The sequence below is a fragment of the Balaenoptera borealis genome, assembly GCF_965194805.1.
Source record: "Balaenoptera borealis genome assembly, chromosome: 18".
NCBI classification, from domain to species: domain Eukaryota; kingdom Metazoa; phylum Chordata; class Mammalia; order Artiodactyla; family Balaenopteridae; genus Balaenoptera; species Balaenoptera borealis.
In genome coordinates this window covers 10810277-10830273 of record NC_138877.1, presented here as the reverse complement: position 1 = coordinate 10830273, position 19997 = coordinate 10810277, and the positions used below count along the sequence as shown (strand labels likewise).

Below are 19997 nucleotides of genomic sequence, written 5' to 3'. Positions count from 1 at the left end.
TCTGAAATGGTGTCTGGGTTGCCTGACGAGGCTAAACAGAAATAAGAATATTATTCCATCTCTAGTGTTGCCAGATAAAATACAGAACAACACAAATACAGGTATTGCATGGGACACACTTCTAGTAAAAATTCTTTGCTGTTTATCTGAAATTCAAACTTAACTGGACACCCTGCACTTTTATTTGCTAAATCTGGCAGCTTTACTCACTTCCCAAGCCTGCACCTGGTGGTCCAAAGGTCTTGTTCGGAGATTTCAATAGGGAATGTTTGTAGTGATGGGAAGGGGTAGATTGTGCAGGGATCTCTGACAAGGAATATTGGGAGGGCCTCCCAGAAGGCCCTCTAGTTGGAGGCTAGAAACTCCTGCCTATTGAAGCCCCTGGAAGACATTCTGAATGTTGGGCTGGCTCCTCACGATGCCTCCTCTGGCTCTGGTTCTGGTCGACTGGCTTCATGTCCACAGCCACCACCTTATTCCTGTCCCAGATATAAGCTCATTCTCATTCTCAAAGCTCGCTTAGTCCACACTCTTGTTTAAGACCCTGCATGGCACAGGGTCTTTTGCACTTAACGTTGCTCTTTCTAGAGCCAAGCACGTAGCCCAGGACATACTAGAGGGCTAATAAATGTTTACTAAACTTGAGGTTTTCAAAGATTTTTGTTATTGTTTTCCTGCTAATAATAGTAAGCAGGAAACAGGAATAAAGTTGTTCCCTCCTAAACTGTCATTATTTCTCTTCATTTTCAAAGCCCATAATAAGGAAAGACAGTTGCCCCGCCTGGGGTCTGGTATACAGGATGTACTCAAGGAGTACTTGTTGAGTGACTGAATGAATGCTAATTATAATATCCGAATACAAAGAGGGCCTTAGATTTGTCTACACTTTTTACAAATATCACTTAATTGAAAGAGCTTTTCTGTATTATAGGAGCTAGGCCAGGATGGGGGTGGGGACTGGTTAGATGTTACTCGGCTCAGACACATTGAAGGGAAGAATTGGTGGAGGGGTGCCTTGAGGAAGTGGGGTAAAGGATTACTCACAGGGTTTACTCCCCTGAGATAAGAAGTGTTTGAAGTCGAGGGAGAGACTGGGGACATAAGTAGTACCAAACAGCAGTGATGGAAGGAGGAAGGGGAAGGAAATCACAAGCCCTGTTATCAGAAAGGGGAGGAGAGTTCTTACAGGTGCCAGGCCCTTTGGGCACTTTTCCCAAACGGTCATATATCTGAAAATGACAGATCTATATTGATATGCATTAGTTAGGAACTACCCACAGTGTGAGAGATTACTAAATTCTGAAATTCACATAGCATAAAAACCTTCTTTAATGTAGTTCAATTTGAAATATTTATCACATTCCACTAAAATGTTTAATATTGACAGGAAAAAAATACTGTGAGTTACAATTGAGTTTTTTACCAAATCATCTCTAATTGGTTTCCATTGCACAATAAAGTAAAAGCATATTAGATACATGGCTAGCTGCCATTTTACCTTGGGATACTTTTCCCACCAAGATGAAAGCAGAATAGAACAGGTTAAAGTAAATTAGTAAATTTAAGAATACAACACTCAAGATGTAAGCAAATGGATATTAAACCATAAAGAATGGTTTTTAATATTTGAAGCAAGATTTATTGTTGCTTTTACTAGTTAAAAACATTTTTTGTCCTTCCTTTTTTTTTTTTTTTTTTTAAGAGTTATTTACGATTGGGAAGTGATAATTGTAACTTCTTTTTTTTTTTTTTGGTCTATTGCAGTTAATCAGGTCATAGCTATCTTAGACTGAATTCAATTGAAGCCAGCTTTTATGTGGCTTTGATTAACTGTTTAAGGCAGAAAACTGTCTTCAGATTTCAAAACTCAGCTTGAGGTTGTTACCCATATATATGCTTTATTAGAAATAAATTAAAAGAAGATCCAGAAACAGCTGGAAACATTATTTTTTATGTCTAACATTCATTTTGTAAAAGAAAAATGATAAAAAAAAATTAAGTCATTTGAACTATGATATAGTGCATCTCTGACCTGATGAAAATTCTACATTTCCCTTTTTCTTGATATATTTATCTGCATAGTGACAGAAGGGTGATGAGTGTTCATGCTGTTAATGCTGTCATTAATCATTTAGCTATATATTTATTTTAATGTATTTTTAAAGCAAACTTGGACTACTAGACCTATACAGTATTCTTTTATGGGACATGGATAATTCCTGTCATAACTGCTAAAGATCCCTTATAACAAATAAACATTTAGCATGAATCCAAAAGTTTCACTTTCATACTAGTTCATCTTTGAACCCCCAGCAGTAAGCTCCTTTCATTAAATAATGTTGATATAGTATACGGCCTATCAAATGAAATCAGTGTTTAATGCTTGTGAAGGGCATACAACAGTGCAAATGTGCTGTTTTATAAGGCATTAATCCAGAGAGCCAATAATATGTACAGTGAAGTTTATCTTGACAGGTAAATCAACTCATTGCTAAGTGAAATAGCCAGACAATACTATCCTTGTTGAACTGCAGGTGTTTAAAAAGCTAAGCGAACTAAGGAAAAACCTAACAGCGTCATGTGGGAGGAATGAATGCTGGTGAAGGAAGGGAAGCTTGGTTAGCTGGTTAGGCAGGTGCTTAGAAAATTTAAAGGAAAAAACAGAAATCTAAAATCAAAAGCAGATGCCTGGTTAGGTTTTTATGGCCTTACAGAAATAACAAGAGGACTAAGGTTAGGAACGCAAACATTAAAATAGTTATTTCTAAGAAATCTTGTTTTGGGAGAATGAAGTACAAGTTTTAGAGATAACCCTGCTCTAAGAATTCATTGTGCCAGATTAATTACAGGGAAATCCTGTCAATCTGAGAACAAACATATTTATCAGCCTTAGAAGTATTTATTAAATCTCTCCAGTATCTGTGGCAGGGTTCTATCCTTTATCCTGTCTTTCTTAAGATAACTATGATATAATGTTAGGAAATATTATTTGCAAGCATTTTTAACAATCGTAGCCAAGAGATGTAAACACATAAAGTATATGTGCATTTGCTTACTGAACGAGTTTACACTATTCTGTGTCTGCGATGCTGTACGTGGGGGAAAAGGCCATAGAACCCTATGATACATCTCCAACTAATAGTATTAAGAAAACACTTGCTTAAAACAATCGATGGGTGAATTTTGTGGTATGCCATTAGTATCTTAATGAAGATGTTATTTAAGAACATGAAGGTGGCTAAAATAAAATAAAGCCATTAAAGAGAAATTAGAAAAATAACAGAAAGGATTTGTGAGCAGGAATAATTAATGTCTCAAGTGAAAATTATTATGTTTAATAGTTACACCAAGAAAAGTATAATGAGTAGAGAGAAGATAGAGCAAAATGTTTTCCTGGTCAGACACCTGACCTGCAGTGAATTACAGTTCATAAGTGAGGGTTGCAGAGAACATAATTTATTCTTCAAGTTATTGAAAGCCAAGGGATTGCACTTTGTGTTTAGTTCTCCCATGATTTGTCTACAAAACCCCTTTGATGAAATACATGACATTTCATCTGCTAGAAAATCTTGTGTTTACTTTTGGCTGCACCATGTAAGGGTCAAGTTGGGGGACGTCTCCAGCCTTGCCACCCTGCCTTAACTTCTCTGGCAGGGCTCCCATCTCCAGCCCCAACTGCTGTCGTCCAGCATACAGAGCTGTTCTAATGCACAGTTTCACCCTGTCACAGTGGAATGAAATGCCGGACACCAGACACAGGCTGTATATGGTTGATGTGCATTTTTAGTGTAGTTTTATATTGCTCGGTGTCCCTTGCCCAACTTGAAGGCTCTGAACAATCCTTTCCAGCACCTCCGCTTCCCAATTCCTGTTACTCTCTAGATTTCTCTATTAGAATCCTTTGAGGTATTGGACTTTTGTTTGCTCCAGCACCCCAGACCCTCTTCTATTCCTTTCAGTCCCCCTTTTCACTCTCCAGAGAACCGGGGCCCTTTCCTGCTTGAGCTCAGTTGAGCCTAAATCAGTTTGTTTTGTGATCACCTCACGCTTACGCTTACGTGGAAGGTGACCAACTGGTTCTTACTCTAAGAGTTTTTACCTCTTGCAGTTGCTTCTCTCCAGATTAAATTCCACCAGCTACTCTTTCTGCCCCACCGCTTTGGTATGCTGTATTGGAGCCCCTTTTTGTTCCTCTGGATTCATTTAACTTCTGTCCTTCTGCTCTTACCCACACCCTATAGTTTTTGTTTCTCCTCTTTCTTTTTCTTAACCATTATTCTGTTCTCCTTTAAAACCATGCACACTTTATCGACCAAAAATTTGTATTTTTCCCCTAGACAGGACATTGATTTTTGTTTTTCAGTACTGTATTCCTATTCAGAGAATCACATGTTTACCCTGCATGTTAAATTCACAGAACACTCCTACATATTAAAGATAACCCAATTCATTTCTCTTGTATATTTATGATACTGATGACTGCATTTACATTTTAACACAGAAAACTTTAGACTCCAACCCTAGTATTGGTGGAAGGAGGGTGTTAAATTATGACAAGATTAGTTTTCTCAAATGTTAAATGCAGATTTGGGGGAAAAAAACCCTAAGTAATTAATCAGCTTGATTAAATGTTCTGAAATATTTCGTAACATCCACCCATAATTTATTACTATTATTAAATTTCCTGTCATTCTTGGCTCTTTTATCAATTGTGACTTGGTACCTATGTGTGCATATTTATCAGTTTCTACCTTTTAATGGATTAATGCTTAACATTTCAGCATATGAGTGGATAACACATGGGCACACCCAGCTGCCCTAGCCCACTTTATAACCCCAATTTACAGTTCGTATTCATTCAGTAAATATATATTGAGCCCTTACCATGTATTGGGCACTATATTCCACTAGGGATACAGATATTAAAAACTTACTTCCTACCCTCAAGGGGATCACAATCCAATGGGGGCATGAAACTATTACTCTATGGAGCTTAGGTATGTCTACAAAGAGGAAGAACCAGTGTGTCCTGGCAGGAGAAAGTAGTGCAAAGGCCCTGAGGCCAGAGAGTGTGTGCATTCAGGGAGCTGCCATTTTCTCTATTTTCTCTGTCACACATCAGGCAAGTGTTTACATGAAAGTGAGAAGGAAGAAAGTGTGCATGGCTTATGTGGGGTACTTAGAAAAGGCAAATTCATAGAAACAGAAAGTAGAATAGAGGTTACCAGGGGCTGGGGGCAGGAGGCAAAGAAGAGTTATTGTTTATGAGCACAGTGTTTTCACTGGGGATGAAGAAAAAAGTATTATATAGATAGTGATGATTATACAACATTGTGAATGTATTTAATACCACTGAAATGTATACTTACAAAGAGTTAAGTGATAAATATTATATTATGTATATTTTACCACAATAAAACAAAAAAAATTTTAAGTGTGCCTGGGCCTTGAGGAGAGTGGTGATGTTTGGAGACAGCCACTGTGGGAGAACAGGAACAAGACCCAGCTAGAGACACGGTGAAAATTTTGCTAATGACTCTCACTCCATCAGTATCCTGTCACCTGCTGGGCAGTTCTGAGATTTCGTTGACAGCCTGTGGTGGCCTGGATGTAAGAGTGGATATAGCGGTTTTGCCAGACAGGCATGAAATAACTAGGAACTGAAATAGCTCTGTGTGTGTGTAATGAGAAAGTGGTTGAAGGCTGGCTCATGGCGCTAAACCCAAGACTTAGAAGGGAGTGAAGCCAAGGAGAGGGACTGATTAAGTAAAGGAAAAGCAAAAGCAAGGATTATGAGACCAGATGAGGAATGCTGGAAGGACACAAGATGGTTCTAGAAGTTGAGATAAAAGTTCGAGAATTTGAAAGCACAGCAGTGTGGATGGTGTGACTCAGTCCAGGGTGTGTCCATGGGGGTTGGTGGGTGAAGTTGGAGACAAAAGTCTCTGCAGTTGTGAGTTGAAGAAACTAAGTTCCCCAGAAGAGATAGGACAGCATCAGGTATCATTTAGAATTTCCAGTCAAGGCATGAGCTTTCTTGCAAATGATGTATTATTTATTTATTCGTCACTTGCATTCATTGAGGGCCTACTTTGTACCAGACACTGTTCTAGGTGCTGGGAAAAAAGACAATTCCCTGCTCTCCTGGAATTTCCACTCCAGTGAAGCGGCAAGTTGGGTAACAAACAAAAAAAAAACAAACACAAAATACTCCATGGGCATGTGCTATTATGGTCTCCCAAAGTGTACATGAAAAATATAGCAACATGCACGGACCTAGAGATTGTTATACTGAGTGAAGTAAGTCAGACAGAGAAAGAGAAATATCGTATGATATAAGCTGAATCTAAAAAGAAATGATACAAATGAACTAACTTACAAAACAGAAACAGACTCACAGACTTAGAGAATGGAATTATGGTTACCAGCGGGGAAGGGTGGGAGGAAGAGATAGTTAGGGAGTTTGGGATTGACATGTACACACTGCTATATTTAAAATGGATAACCATGTCCTGGCTATTGTAAATAGTGTTGCAGTGAACATTGTGGTACATGACTCTTTTTGAATTATGGTTTTCTCAGGGTATATGCCCAGTAGTGGGATTGCTGGGTCATATGGTAATTCTATTTTTAGTTTTTTAAGGAATCTCCATACTGTTCTCCATAGTGGCTGTATCAATTTACATCAGAAAATAACACAACACTATAAAGCAATTCTACTCCAATAAAGATGTTAAAGAATAAAAAAAAAAAAAAATGGATAACCAACAAGGACCTACTGTATAGCACAGGGAACTCTGCTCAATATTATGTAACAACCTAAATGGGAAAAGAATTTGAAAAAGAATAGATACATGTATATGTATAACTGAATCACTTTGCTGTACATCTGAAACTATCACAACATTGTTAATCAACTGTACTCAATATAAAATAAAAAGTTAAAAAAAAAAAAAGAATTACAGTATTTGTAAAGTCAGTGAGATATTATGATACGATATTAAGCCTGAAGATTCCAGGCATTTACAAATCTACATCAGGAAAACACTAAACATAGCCAAAGATATTGATTGGCAATACAGAGCTTACAGCTAACACTAAATTTTGCTTCCACAAAAGCATGGAGCCCAGTGATATTTTAATTAACAGAACAAAACCCCCAAAGCCATGAAAACTGTTAGCATTAGCAGCTTGGCAGATTCAGAGCGTGGCAATGGGCCAGTAAGACACATCCAATGGAACAAGCACAAATTGGTGACTGTGAGCTCAGGACCCAGCATGAAAAGCCATCTTCTTCAGAACTTCCAGCAACATTTTTTATGAGGAAATAAATAATTTGAGATTTCATTTCAGAATCTCCAACAACAAGACCCTGGAGTGTAGCCTGAAGGGAGCATGGGAGGAGTGGTTGCTACATCACATCTCTCTTGGGGAGGGAGCATGCAGGAAGAGTCCCAGGGAGCTCTTCACCCTTCTGTCGTGCAGTGAGGGGCAATGGGTCACAGCAAGGAAGGCAATTTCCTACAGAAAAGCTGAAAAACATGAAATAATGGACTGTGACCATAGGCTCCTGGCAAAGGATTGCTGGCTTGGGACAGTTAGAAATTGGATTTTTTTTCTAAAGCAAAGGCTTCTGACAACAAAATATTCAACAAGTGGACAGTAGAATGTGGTTCTCCATTCTTAGGCATAAGGGGTGATGGCACAGATGAGTTGAACATGGAAGGAGGAGTAGAAAAGATAGGAATTTAAGAGAATTCAGAGACACTGGCTTCATATGTATAGGTGGATGGGTGGCAGGACCTGCTTATTACTTGTGATTGGGGGTGACAGTGGTGACGGATCTTAATCATACAGCATTAGGAGAAAGAGAAAGAAAAAACCTCTTTTGGTTTCTTTGGGTTTTTTTGCTTTTGCCAACGTTGTTGACAGTATTGTTTGTAATTGTGGAAATTTGGAATGAAATGTCCAAAATTATGAAAGTTTGAAAATAAATTATGGTATGTCTATCCAACAGAATTCTATATATTCATTAAGAACTGTATTTCAAAAGACAACAATAAATTGGGAAAATGCTCACAATCTAATGCTAAATGAGAAAAATTTCAAAATTTGGTATAAAAGTTATTATTTTTTTTAATGTGTAAAGAAAAAAACTGAAAAGGAAAATTTTCAATCGTTATCAGCTCTTTCTTTCTGGTAATATTACAGGTATTTTTAATATTTCTACATATACTTTTCTACGTTTAAAAATCTGTAACCATCAATATGTATTACTTAAAATTAATAAATTTTATGTAAATAGAGTGATAATTAATGATGCCACAAGCATAATTATGGTTTACACTTACACTAAGGAGCAGACTCTAGTAATAACCAGCCATCCAAAACTCATTTAGTCAGTAAATGAGTCTTTATGTGTTGTTCACTGAAAAAGGCACAAGGGATTCAGAAATAAAAGTACCAGTCCTGCTGAAGAAACTGAGGACTAGTGAGGAGGCTGAGAGGAAAGCAGACAAGTGGCCATAGTGCTCTGTGATAAGTTCTCCTCCAGAGATGGGCCCAAGGTGCTGTAGGAACACAGGAGAGGAGGAACAGTCCAGCCACTGGGATTCGTGGCAGGCTTCCAGGAGGAGGTGACATCTGAGTTGAATCTTGAAGGATGAGTGAAGAAAAAAATCAGAGGAAAAGTGTTCAAGTAGAAGGAATGTATAAAGACGGAATTCAGTGAGAGCAGTAGCTTTCTAATGTGAAGCTCATTATGCTGAAATTCAGGGGAGGAAAAAAGAAAACATGGACTAAACCAGTTACTGTGGGGATGGAGAGACAGAGAAAGATTGAAGCAATATAAGAACTTTTGGAGTTCAGAATGTCTTCTAGATTCTCTCTTGGACACGAGATGTGTGCGTGATCACATCACTTGGCTAACATAGGAAATAGAGTTGGAAGAGTAGGTTTAGAGGGAAATTTTTAGAAATATCCATTAGCAAAGTAAACAATATATAGCATCAGAGAAAAATCACTCATTTGTTCTGCAAGTTTTTGCTGAGCACAACTGTCAGGGGCTGATCTAGGTCCTGAGGACACAGTGGTGAATCAGACAGACAAGACCTCGATCTAACATTGCTCAAGGTTTGCCTTGGAGACAAACCACAAACAAACAAACAAACAAGAAAATGTCCAGAAGCGATAAGTGCCATAAAGAAAATTAAGCTGCATGCCACGAGAGGGAGTAATGGGTTATTTAGATTGGGTGTCAGAGGCTCAGAAACGATTTGGGATAGGAGAACAATGTGACAGTGATAATGATTGGACAGCGATATGGTAGCATTGATTGAATCTTTTCTTTGTGATTATTCCACTTATTACACAATACAATCCCATAGGTAGGTAGTGCTGAGGGTCCAAAACTTGCCCAGAGTCAAACTCAACTCTGCCTGTAGCCATAATCTCAAAAATATGTGTACTTTCTGTCTGTATCAGGTTGGGCCTTGAGAGGTGAGGGCTGTAACCACGGGAAGGAATATAATCATCCAGGGACACGGAAGCATGAGGAAGAATTGGGGGTGGGGGCCAAGAACTGAAACCCGGGGAATGCCGACATCAAGCTGGTGGAAGGGGAGCTCTGAAGACAAGCGCCTCAGCTACGTGGGGCACAGCGTGAGATGGACGAGGCCCAGGGGACAGTGTAGCCTGACAGCCACAAGACAAGGCAGTGTCCAGAGGAAGGGACGGTCAGCAGTGTCCTCTCGTCCACACACCCGAGAAGGAACAGGAACAACGGGAAACATCCATTAGATGTAGCAACTGGGCAGTTCCTGGTGACCTTGCCAAGACTGGTTTCAGTGAGCTGGTGAGGGAGCCCAGACTGCAGTGTTGATAAGGGAATACTTCTTTTCTAAGAGATACAGGGTAGAGGCAGTGTGCTTTGTTATGGTGGTGGTTGTTTTGGTTTGGGTTTGGTTTAAAGAGGTGTAAGACTAGAAGGTTGAGCCCATGGAGGAGGAGGGGTTGAGGCTGTAGGAGACAGAGGAAATAACTGATAAAGCTAAGCCCTTGTAGGGACAAGAAAGGATGGTAAGCAGAGCACACAGGTCAAGGGCTAGATCTTGGGTAGGAAAAGAGGTACCTCTTTCCTGTGTTGGGAGGGAAGGGAGTAAGTAAGAAGCCTATAAGGGTAAGGAGTTGCCTGACTTCTTTTCTGTGATGTCGGTGGTATTGTCATCTGCTCAAGGTGAAGACCCCAAGGGGAGTGTCATCCTTAAGGTTCAGCTTTGAAATAGGGCTCCTGGAGAATGGGAGTGGATGCTAAGGGCCTGTATAAAAGTCTCCAAGTAGCCCCGCTGAGTTTAGAACCCTTGCATTTGTGGCTGCTGCATCCGCACAGCTGTCAGCTTTCCTTCAGCAGGGCCAGCAGCCAGGCAGGCAGGGAGTGGGGCTGTGCCGTGTGGCACCTGTTCTGGGGAGGTCACTCCAGTCTTTCATCTGGCTTCTCATGGACAGTCCTGAATTCATGGACCCTTCAACAGCCAGAGCTAAACAAATTTGCAAAGCCAGAATTTATCTTCACATTAGTCATTTAAAGAAAACCCCTAATCAATGACATCTGAATATAAAATATGTATTAAAATAGAAAGCAGTGGGGACCCAGGATCTTCAGAGCTAAATGATCAGTGAAATAGCTGGAATGTTCCTTGTACTGTTCTATTCCCGTGCATATAATGTTACAACTACTGCCTCCATTTGATTCAATTAGAGATCCTCTTTTTAAAGTTAAATACACAGCTTCCCTGGGAATGTAATTGTGAAACGTTTTGTCGTTATACTGCACGGCAGTCACTTTAAGATAACACAAATCTTGCTTCTGGCAGAGCATTTCCTTACCACTACATGCATACAAAACGGGATGTAATCAAAAGGGTATTTGGCATGGGTCCAGAAAGCAATCTGGATTAGTCTGTAACTGGCTGCCATAGTTTCAAGTCCATTTCTGATCCATGACTTATTGCTTCATAACTGACAATTTCAAAGGTTTACCAGGATGGCACAAAAAAAAAGCTCAACCATTAGTTTCTAGGTTCTTCTGAAGTGTTTCACTAGTGAACATTTTTGAATATTTAAAATAAGAGAATAAGACAATAAAGATGGTTTTTGCCATTTCTCCCCCCCATTTTCTACCAACAATATAAACTAGTGGAGGGAATATTTACTAAAAGTATAGAATTGTAGAGGGAACACTTCAGGTAGCTGTTAATTTCCACTCCTTAAGTCAATAGCAATTTATATAATAGAGAGAGGATTGGATAATTTTCTTTAATTTTCAAACTTCACATGGAGCACCTGAAATTTTTTTTTTTTAAAAGAAAAGACAAAGAAAACAGCTAACTAAACTCTGGTTCTTATTTAGCAGCCTGATACAAAGGCAATTAAAAAGAAGTGATATTCAAGCAATTTTACTGTTTAAATAATTCAGAAATTCTCTTTTGAAATAGTTCAGTTTCTTTAGCCAAACTTGAGATGTATGACATTAATCACATCTTATATCCTTGCGTTACATCAAATGTTGTCGTCATTACCGTCATTACTTTCTCTAAAGGTCCTCCAGGCTCTTTAGAAGCAAAACCTTGAGAACAGCAGGACACCCTGAGGCCTGAGCTAGTATTGTCTTTATCTTTTGAGTGAGGCTTTGGCGCCCAGGGAAATGACTTGGACACCACCTCCTCAGGTATTTCTTAAAGAACCAGTATATACACACCATTGTAAAGCAATTATACTCCAATAAACATGTAAAAAAAAAAAAACAGTATATTTCCCGCCTCTTCCCTGCAGGAATTAGGGTTAATTTCTAATTATAAGCCCACTTCATGTTATCGGCTAAAATACCTTAAAATTCTTTTCACATTTCACTTCCCCATAATACCTACTTTTCTAACTGCGTACAGATTTTAATGCTTTACCAGAATATGTAAATCTATTTTATGTAGGTTCCTCAAGGTTTGACCTTAATATTTACAAGTTATTTTCCTCGTAGTCAATGGCTATGCAATGAATAAATCATTTTAATTTGATTGTAGATTGCAGCCAGATAATCATCTCATTGATGAAACCAGGAAAGATTGATATAATACAAGTGCACCAGTATCTAACTCCAAAAGAATGTCAGCCAAACTGAGGAGTCGAATTAAAGTGATTTGAATTCAGGAAAACTACGATGAGTTATTTCGGCACTAGCTATGGCATAGTTTAAAATTTTTGTAATGATTGTGATGGTGGCGCTTTCTGAGTGAAAAAATGTAAAGTGTCAAGAAATGGGAGGAATATGGTACAGCCCCTGGCCTCTGAGTGAAAATGAAAAGAGGGGTGGAAACTCCGTAATCGGGGGCCCGTCGGAACCAAGCTGTCAGATTTAGGCGAGGGAGGGAGGGAGAGAAAGCTCCCTGGGGGAAGGAGTGGGGCGCTAGACCGTCCGGGAGGGAGAGGGGAGGGAAGGACGGGAGAGGAGGGGAGCGGAGGAGCGCTGAGCCGAGGGGAGGGAGGGGAGGGAAAGTGGGAAAGGGGTAGAGGAGTCGACGGAGCGCTGAAGTTACCCTTGCGCGGCGCGCGCAGTGGCAACGCGTCCCGGCCCCCCGCGCTGGACGGCGGAGGACCCCTGTCGCGCCCCTGGCTGGTCCCGGGACCCCAGCGGGAGTCCCGCGTCTGGCGTCTCGAGTCGCCGGGAGTCTGAGTTGCGGGCCACGCGGGACTGGTGGTGGCAAGCCCGCTGGTCGTTATGAGGACGGATCTAAAATGACCGGCAAGCGGAAACCTTTCCAAACGCAGCTCAGGCGGTCAATCAGTGAGCAGTTGCGGGACTCTACGGCCAGAGCCTGGGATCGGCTGTGGAAAAACGTCCGGGAGAGACGGCTGGCAGGTCGGTGCCCCCGAGACTCGGGACCGCGGGAGCGGGAGGAGGCGCGGGCCGCGTCGCCCCGCCCGGCCCACCGCCCCGCCGCCGCCGTGGGCTCCCGGCACAGGTTTTCAGAGCCCGGGGATGGGCGGAGGAGGCTGCTCTCACCCCCTTGCTGGGCCGGGCCGGAGCGCCAGCGCTCCCCGCTTTCCGCGCGCGGGGACCCGGTGCGTGTGGGCTCCGCCCCGCGCGCGCGGACATCCCGGCGGGGCGCTGCGCGCGGGACCGGGAGCAGGCGCGGGGGTTACCTGGGGAGTCTTCCTTCGAGTGGCCGCTTTGCCTGGGCTGACCCCGGCGCCGCCACCATCCACCCCACCCCCACCCCCGCCCCAGCCCAGTGAGTGAATGAGTGCCCAGCCCAAGTGGGCTCCAGGAGATCGGTCCCTCTCCCAACTTGGCCTTTTCCACGAGGGACACGTCCACTGCCTGTGTGGGAGCGGGAGTCAAGACAAGGCTAGGGAGCATATCCAAAGCTCTGGGAGACAGATGTTTATGGGGTAGAGGGGGAGGATTTGGGCCAAGACAGATGGACAGTGGTTGGTGCTCGTAGATAGCTGCCCACAACCCCTGTCCAGCTGTGGATCCGCTCTCCTCATTTGGGGGCTGCAAAAGAGCGGCCTCCCTTTTGGAATCCATTGCTCATGATTCAGAGGAGGAAAAGAGGTGATTATTCTGAGCCAAGAGGTTCTTAAGAATCCTTGCTTAGGTTAGAAGGCCAGTCCCCTCCTTAGCACCTCCCCCAGCCTCCTGGCTGTGGTCTTTCTTCTGTGCAAGCTCCTTGGACCTACCTCCTAGTAGGGCCACGGATGCAGGAAGTGGTCTGAGCCTTCTCAGAGCCCATGCTGGGAGCATTAGGTCTGGTTAGTCACCACATCATACCTGCCACAATAAGGGAAGGTGGCCTTCCGCCACAGCACAGTTCCCAGGCAGTGTAGGATTTAGGAATGCTCTCCCCAAGTGTTAGCTGCTGGAAGATGTTTCTGGAAATGGGGGACGTGTGGATGGAAGGGCCCCCGAGCTGACCGTGAGTCTAGTCTCTGGATCTTCTTGCCTCCTGTCTCTCCAGCAGTATCTCCTGAGTTGGCCAGTGACCACAGGGGTGGAAGAGAGGTCTAGAGAAGAAGAAGGTATGAAGCCTGGACAGAGGGCAGGGATGCCAAGGGTGAGATGGAAGATTGAACCTTTTCTGGGCTCCTCCCCCTTTTTCTTATTGAAGAAATGTAGAAGTCCTTTGCAAGATGTTCTGTCCTTACACCCATGCAGCCACATCTCTCCATTAGTCTGACAGCATTCTGGAGTAGATGCCCAGAGTCTGTATCTCCTTGAGCTAGGTCTTTATCAACCTAACTGGTCAAATTAGAAGTAGGGATTATAGATGATTCCAACACTCAATACTGTCCGCATAAAACGTTTATCCCGTATTTTCTCTCCAATACAGCGGCCCCATTTAGTAAGCACCCAAGAAATAAACAGGCTTTGCAGTCTGGACCCAGAAATAAGTTGTGGTAACCCAGTAGTTTTGACTGTTGATTTTTAAAGACCTGTATGTGCATTGCAGACCTAATTAATAACAACTAATAACTTTCCGTGTTATCGTGCTAAATTGTATAATCTACATGATGGATGGTGTTAGAGAAGTTTTTGTGGTCTAGTAAACTTTTGTTGCTTCATAACTTCAGAATGCTTACTGCAAATGTCTCTTTCATAGCTTCTGTTACTAAGTTTGTTAAGTTTGTTAAATCAATGGATCCTCAGGAAACAAGAAGTCTTTCCAAGAGGGCTGCCAAAGCTGTGCTGGGTTTTTATAGAAGCTAAGGCCAAAGATGACTGCAGCCCTGTCTTTTTCAAAAGGACATCGGGAAGGACGAGAGTGTAATGTAAAGATTTAAAACCGTTAAGATTTTCCAGGGAAGTCATTTATTCACATGAATTTTAGACTTTGCAGTTTAGTTAGGGCGGTGGAGAGAAAAAGTTTTGATTCTGAGAAATAAGTGATAGGTAGAGATTTTTAAGATCATGGATATATAGAAATTAAGGCTAAAAGTGGCTTCAGAATGGTAAGTATAAGGGTTCTCCCAGAATAGTGTAATTATTTTTTAAAATAGTGGTGTGAGGTTTTAAAATGTTTAATCAGTATATTAATATCTGCTTACCACTCTGCTAACAGTGGATGCCAGCAGGTTATTCAACTGGGACCAAACAATCCTCTGTGAAGCAGACTTCAACCTCTGCTTCTCTAAGCAAGCTGGGATGCTTGCCACAAAACCAAGCCAACTCCATGAAGGAGCTTTTAGATGCAAATTGATTTTCTTGGGTTTTCTTGCAAAGGTAGCTAAAATATGGAACTTTGGCCATGAGACACTGAAATACTTAAGTTATTAATGTTGGCATCAATTCTAGGTGAAAGTGTTCTTCATTTGTAAAAGTTTTCTTTATATGGTTTAGTTCACAATATCATCATAACCAACTGTATGAATGTACCCCAGAGAGACTCTGCCCGCCCCCCAAGAGATGATGTGAGGCTATTGGCTTTTGTTTTTTTTTCAGCTTTTTTCTATCACGTAAAAGTTTTGTGCTGGGACTTCTATAATTTCCCTAAAATTTTCTTCATGTTACACTTAGTCAGTAGAACAGTATTCAAAGTGCTTTATAACAAACTTGTGTTTGTTGTCTAGAGCATTCTGAAGGTATTTGATGCGTCCTTTTGCTTTTTAACATCCTGAGGCAGGAAATCCTTATTCTAACTCACTGTTACTTCTCTTCATGAAAGCCCGTCTTGTCAATGGGACAAAAAGACAAGAAGAAGTAGAGCTGTTTTAAACATAGTGAAGCTTGTGGATTTCTGTGCTGTGGGACTGTATTTGGGAAGGAGGGGGCTATACATAACTGGAAAACTATTTCTTCACACGCATCACAACGACACAAGTAATGAAACCGATAGAAGGATGAGGTGTGAATGATGTTCAAATATGTTCATTTCATCACAGAATTATAAAAGGGAGTTATTGGTTAAAGAAAGACTGATGCTGGGAGCTCTTTTTGGCCTTTGCAATTCTGTAGTAGCTGACAGACTTTCATCGGATTGTGGCGTTTTTAACAACATGTACTTACTTCTTAATTACCTAAGACTCTAATCCTCATAAGAGTCAGCAAGAGTTTTTCTCACCTGTCATCTCAATATTGATCATTGAAATAATGGTGGTAATTGTTGTTTATTCCCAAGATGACAAACTTAGTTAGTGTTCAAAGAAGTATTCTAATTCAGGTTGTCAGAAGTCGAAGGTCATCTGTGCCCATTTTGTGTTATACCACGCTGCCTTCTCCGTGGCTCTTATGGAGACACATGGACCTCAAATCCTTTCTCTAAGTCTCTCTGTCATTTGCAATTAGTTTTAAAAAGAACAACAAAATTAATTGGAAAAATTGCTCTTTCCTCCTGCAATGACAAGGATAACCCTATGCACCAAAAATAGCTTGTCTCCCAGTCATCCTATTGGGCTGGGTAGTGTATGGGCTTATAGAGAGTTAAAACAAACAGCCATACATCTACCTTGTTGGGGCTCCTATGTGGTGTGCCCTGCCCATTACCATCGCTGCAAGAAGCCAAGGGCTGCAAGAAAGAGATGTTGTCATAAAGCGTAAACACAGGTTTCTTCAAGGTAGGTGAATGACAGGTTCTTTTGGCCTCTTCAGTTCCCTAATCAGCCACCACTGGTGACAATTCTTAACTTTTATAGCATCATTAAATTCTCTAGGCAGAAGCATACCCTTTAGCTTCTGGTCTTTGTAAGCAGCTTGAACTACTTCTCAAAAGTTTAGGTCTGGGGCTTCCCTGGTGGCTCAGTGGTTAAGAATCCACCCCCCAATGCAGGGGACATGGGTTCGAGCGCTGGTCCAGGAAGATCCCACATGCCGTGGAGCAACTAAGCCTGTGCGTCACAACTACTAAGCCTGTGCTCTAGAGCCCGTGAGCCACAACTACTGAGCCCACGTGCCACAACTACTGAAGCCCACGCACCTAGAGCCCATGCTCCACAACAAGAGAAGCTGCCACAATGAGAAGCCCGCACACCGCAACGAAGAGTAGCCCCCGCTTGCCACAACTAGGGGAAGCCCGCGTGCAGCAACAAAGACCCAATGCAGCCAAAAATAAATAAATAAATGAATTTATTAAAAAAAAAGAAGTTAAGGTCTGAAAAAATCCAAATGAATTTTCTAAAACTTTCTGCTCCTTCATTTTAAAACCGTACTCTGTTTTAATGGAAATGTAATCCATATGTATGATTCCTTTATACTCACATAACAATATTTAGGTAGCTTGTGAACTAACTGATGGCTAAGTCTTTTGATCTCTTTCATAGTCTTATTTTAAATCATTTCTCTTAGACGCAGGAAGTTATATTGCTGCCAAAAATAAACTAACCTAAAACACTGAAAAGTTTGAGTTTTGTTAGAAATGCTAATTCCACCAAATTTCAGCGAGTTCTTGTCATGTTAAAACAGGTTTATTCATCCTCAAAGTCAACAGTAGCATCCTGTGATGTGATGTAAACATGAGATTGGGACTTTAATGCAGAGCGGGATCAAGAATAGAACATGGGCCATAAAAAAGTTCCTTATTAAAATCTAAATGTGTTCCATGATAGCAAAAAGTACAGGATGATACTAGCTGATCGTTTTCATTTGTTTTATGTCAGTGTCCTTCCTTTTTATTATCACTTTACTGTAAAGAACAGGCCATCCTACTCTGTCAGTTTTTTCTTTTTAAACATCTCTTGAAAAGGGAATACATTTAGAGGTGATTTGTATTAACAATAACAAAAAAGAAAATCTAAGTCAGGTAAATATACAATGAAAATCAGAGAAAGAGAAGACATCATATGTACCAGGGTTCCTCTCAGCCTTAGCTACCCACAGGGTCACCTGGAGCCTTCTGGAAATATGAATGTCCTTACTGCCTCCCAGAGACTGATTTGGTTCACATGGGGCCTGGGGATCAGTATTTTTTTAGTACTGGTTCCAGTGTACAGTCCGGGTTCAGAATCACTGACTTGTGTTAACTACCATATGGTAACTCGCAGCAGTCTGTGTCTAGTACGAGATCATAGTCTAAGTCCCCAAGAAAAGTTTTGCTTAAGTGAGGTTGGAATGAGCTTGATATTTTACAGGGACAGAAAAGAAAAGGGAAAAAAAACAAAACAAAACAAAACAAAAACGGTGTGCCTGGAGCATAGTGAAAAAAGGTGGTACAAGTAGATGGTAAGAGATCATGTCAGAGGTATGGGTAGAGTCAGGTTATAAGATTAGGTTGGGCCTTGTTGCCAGGGCAAGAAGTTTGGATTTGGTTCTACATGTGATAAGTAGTAAAGGATTTTAAACAGAGGAGGGACAGGACCTGAATTAGTTACTACTGGAGTGGTCCAGGTAAGAGAAACAGTGACACGGACTAGGCTGATAATGATGAAAATGGAGAGAATGGGACAGATTTGGAGTATGTCTTGGAAGTAGAGACAACAATGCTGACATTTTTTGTTGGAGGTGAGGGAGAGGGATCAAGGGCTCCTAGGTTTGTAGAGCCGTGGGCTGAGTTGGGGACAGGTGGAATATTTGCATCTTGCAGTGCAAAAGGACCTTTTTTTGCATAAGCCAGATGAAGAGCGAGTTCTCCTTTGGCCAAATTAAGCCAAAGATGCCTGTTAGACATCCAAAGTAAAAGTCAAAGAGCTGGTTGTACGAGTAAAGTTTTGGGAGAAAAGTCAAAGCCAAAGATAGAAATCTGAGAGTTATTGGCATATGACTACTATAGAGTAAAGCCTTAGGACTGGATGGGGTTACTTAGAAGAGAATATAGTTAAGAGGAGGGGCCAAGGACCAAGTCCTAGGGCATCCTTTATTTAGAACACAATATTGGAACATGAACTGTATATATATATATATATACATGTGCTAAATTTCTGGGGAATAAGAAAAATAGCAGCACTGTTCCTAAACTCAGCATTCTTATAGCTGAATAATAGTAGTGATATATCAAATAATCTTTTGTGACAGACCTACTTGGTCCCAGAACTTTTGATGAATAAAAAATAATCATAAAAATATATCACACTAATAAAATATACATTTTAAATTTAAAAATGATATTGCAAAGTAAAAAGAACATTTAAAGGAAAGGCTTCTTAGGGCTGCCCCATAAAAATTAAAATATAGTTAATTAGATAAAAATAATCTTAGCAGTAATACGTCTATGGTTACCGTGACTTGTTGGCTCCACATATAATGGGGTAAGAACTTTATCTTGGAAAGGTGACTTCTCCAGTGTTGTGATATCTGGGAATAGGCTAATCAAAGTTTAGCTTGTAAGAAAGTTTCTGTACTATATTGAATTTTCCAATATTGCATCCATTTGTTGACCTTTACCAATTATGGTCTGTCCATAATAAAGTTGATTGAAGAGAAATTTCTCAGAGAAAAATAGGTAACCACATCTTAAGTTTTTGTGTTTGTAAGGAAGATAACTTAAACATGGCCTAACCCATCTGCAGTATGCTGCCCAACCCTTGGAAGTAACACATTTTCTCCTAAAGTTGCAGCAAAGAGAGGACCATGTTCATTATTTGTGGGTGGGTGCTCTGAATAGGAGACAGGAGCCCTGCCAGTTGGCTGAAATCCCTTAAGACCATTTAATACAACTTTGGATCAGTCACCAACCTGATCATTTAGATGTGGAACATGTCTATGAAATTAATATATATTCTTTTTTTGTGTGTGTGCTTTTTCAATCTTATGTTGAACAAAACAACTTATAAAGAAAAATGTGCTTAGAGACCTTGTAGTTTTCTGGGGGTTTATCCACCAGTATATTTCTATTCTACCCTTTTGCAAGTTTAGGGATATTGCCAAATGAAAACAAACGTGGTTTGAGAAGTGTGGCAATGTTCCTGGGCTTTTTTTCAGAATCCTCGAGTGTTTAGTCCTAAGGCAGTCGAGTTGAAGGGCAAACATTTTTGTCATGTTTGTAGTTAGTCAATAAGTATTTATTGAGCCATGAAAT

At 40.9% G+C, this 19997-nt stretch overlaps 1 protein-coding gene across 6 annotated transcripts in view; it reads left to right on the top strand.

Annotated features, from left to right (window-relative positions):
- Positions 1-19997, top strand: part of STARD13 (StAR related lipid transfer domain containing 13) — a 391062-nt gene that overhangs the window by 147644 nt on the left and 223421 nt on the right. Inside the window, exons 1-2 of one of the 6 annotated variants that reach the window (XM_082365308.1) lie at positions 12794-12910; positions 14016-14073. The exons of 1 other annotated variant lie outside the window; for it this stretch is intronic. Coding sequence is in view for 1 of the 5 variants with exons in the window: in XM_082365301.1 (XP_082221427.1) it covers positions 12787-12910 (124 nt within the window). In the remaining 4 variants the exon portion in view is untranslated. Of the gene's footprint in view, positions 1-12536; positions 12911-14012; positions 14109-19997 lie in introns of those variants that run through there. 4 more of the 6 variants (XM_082365307.1, XM_082365301.1, XM_082365304.1 and 1 more) reach the window with 4 other exon arrangements.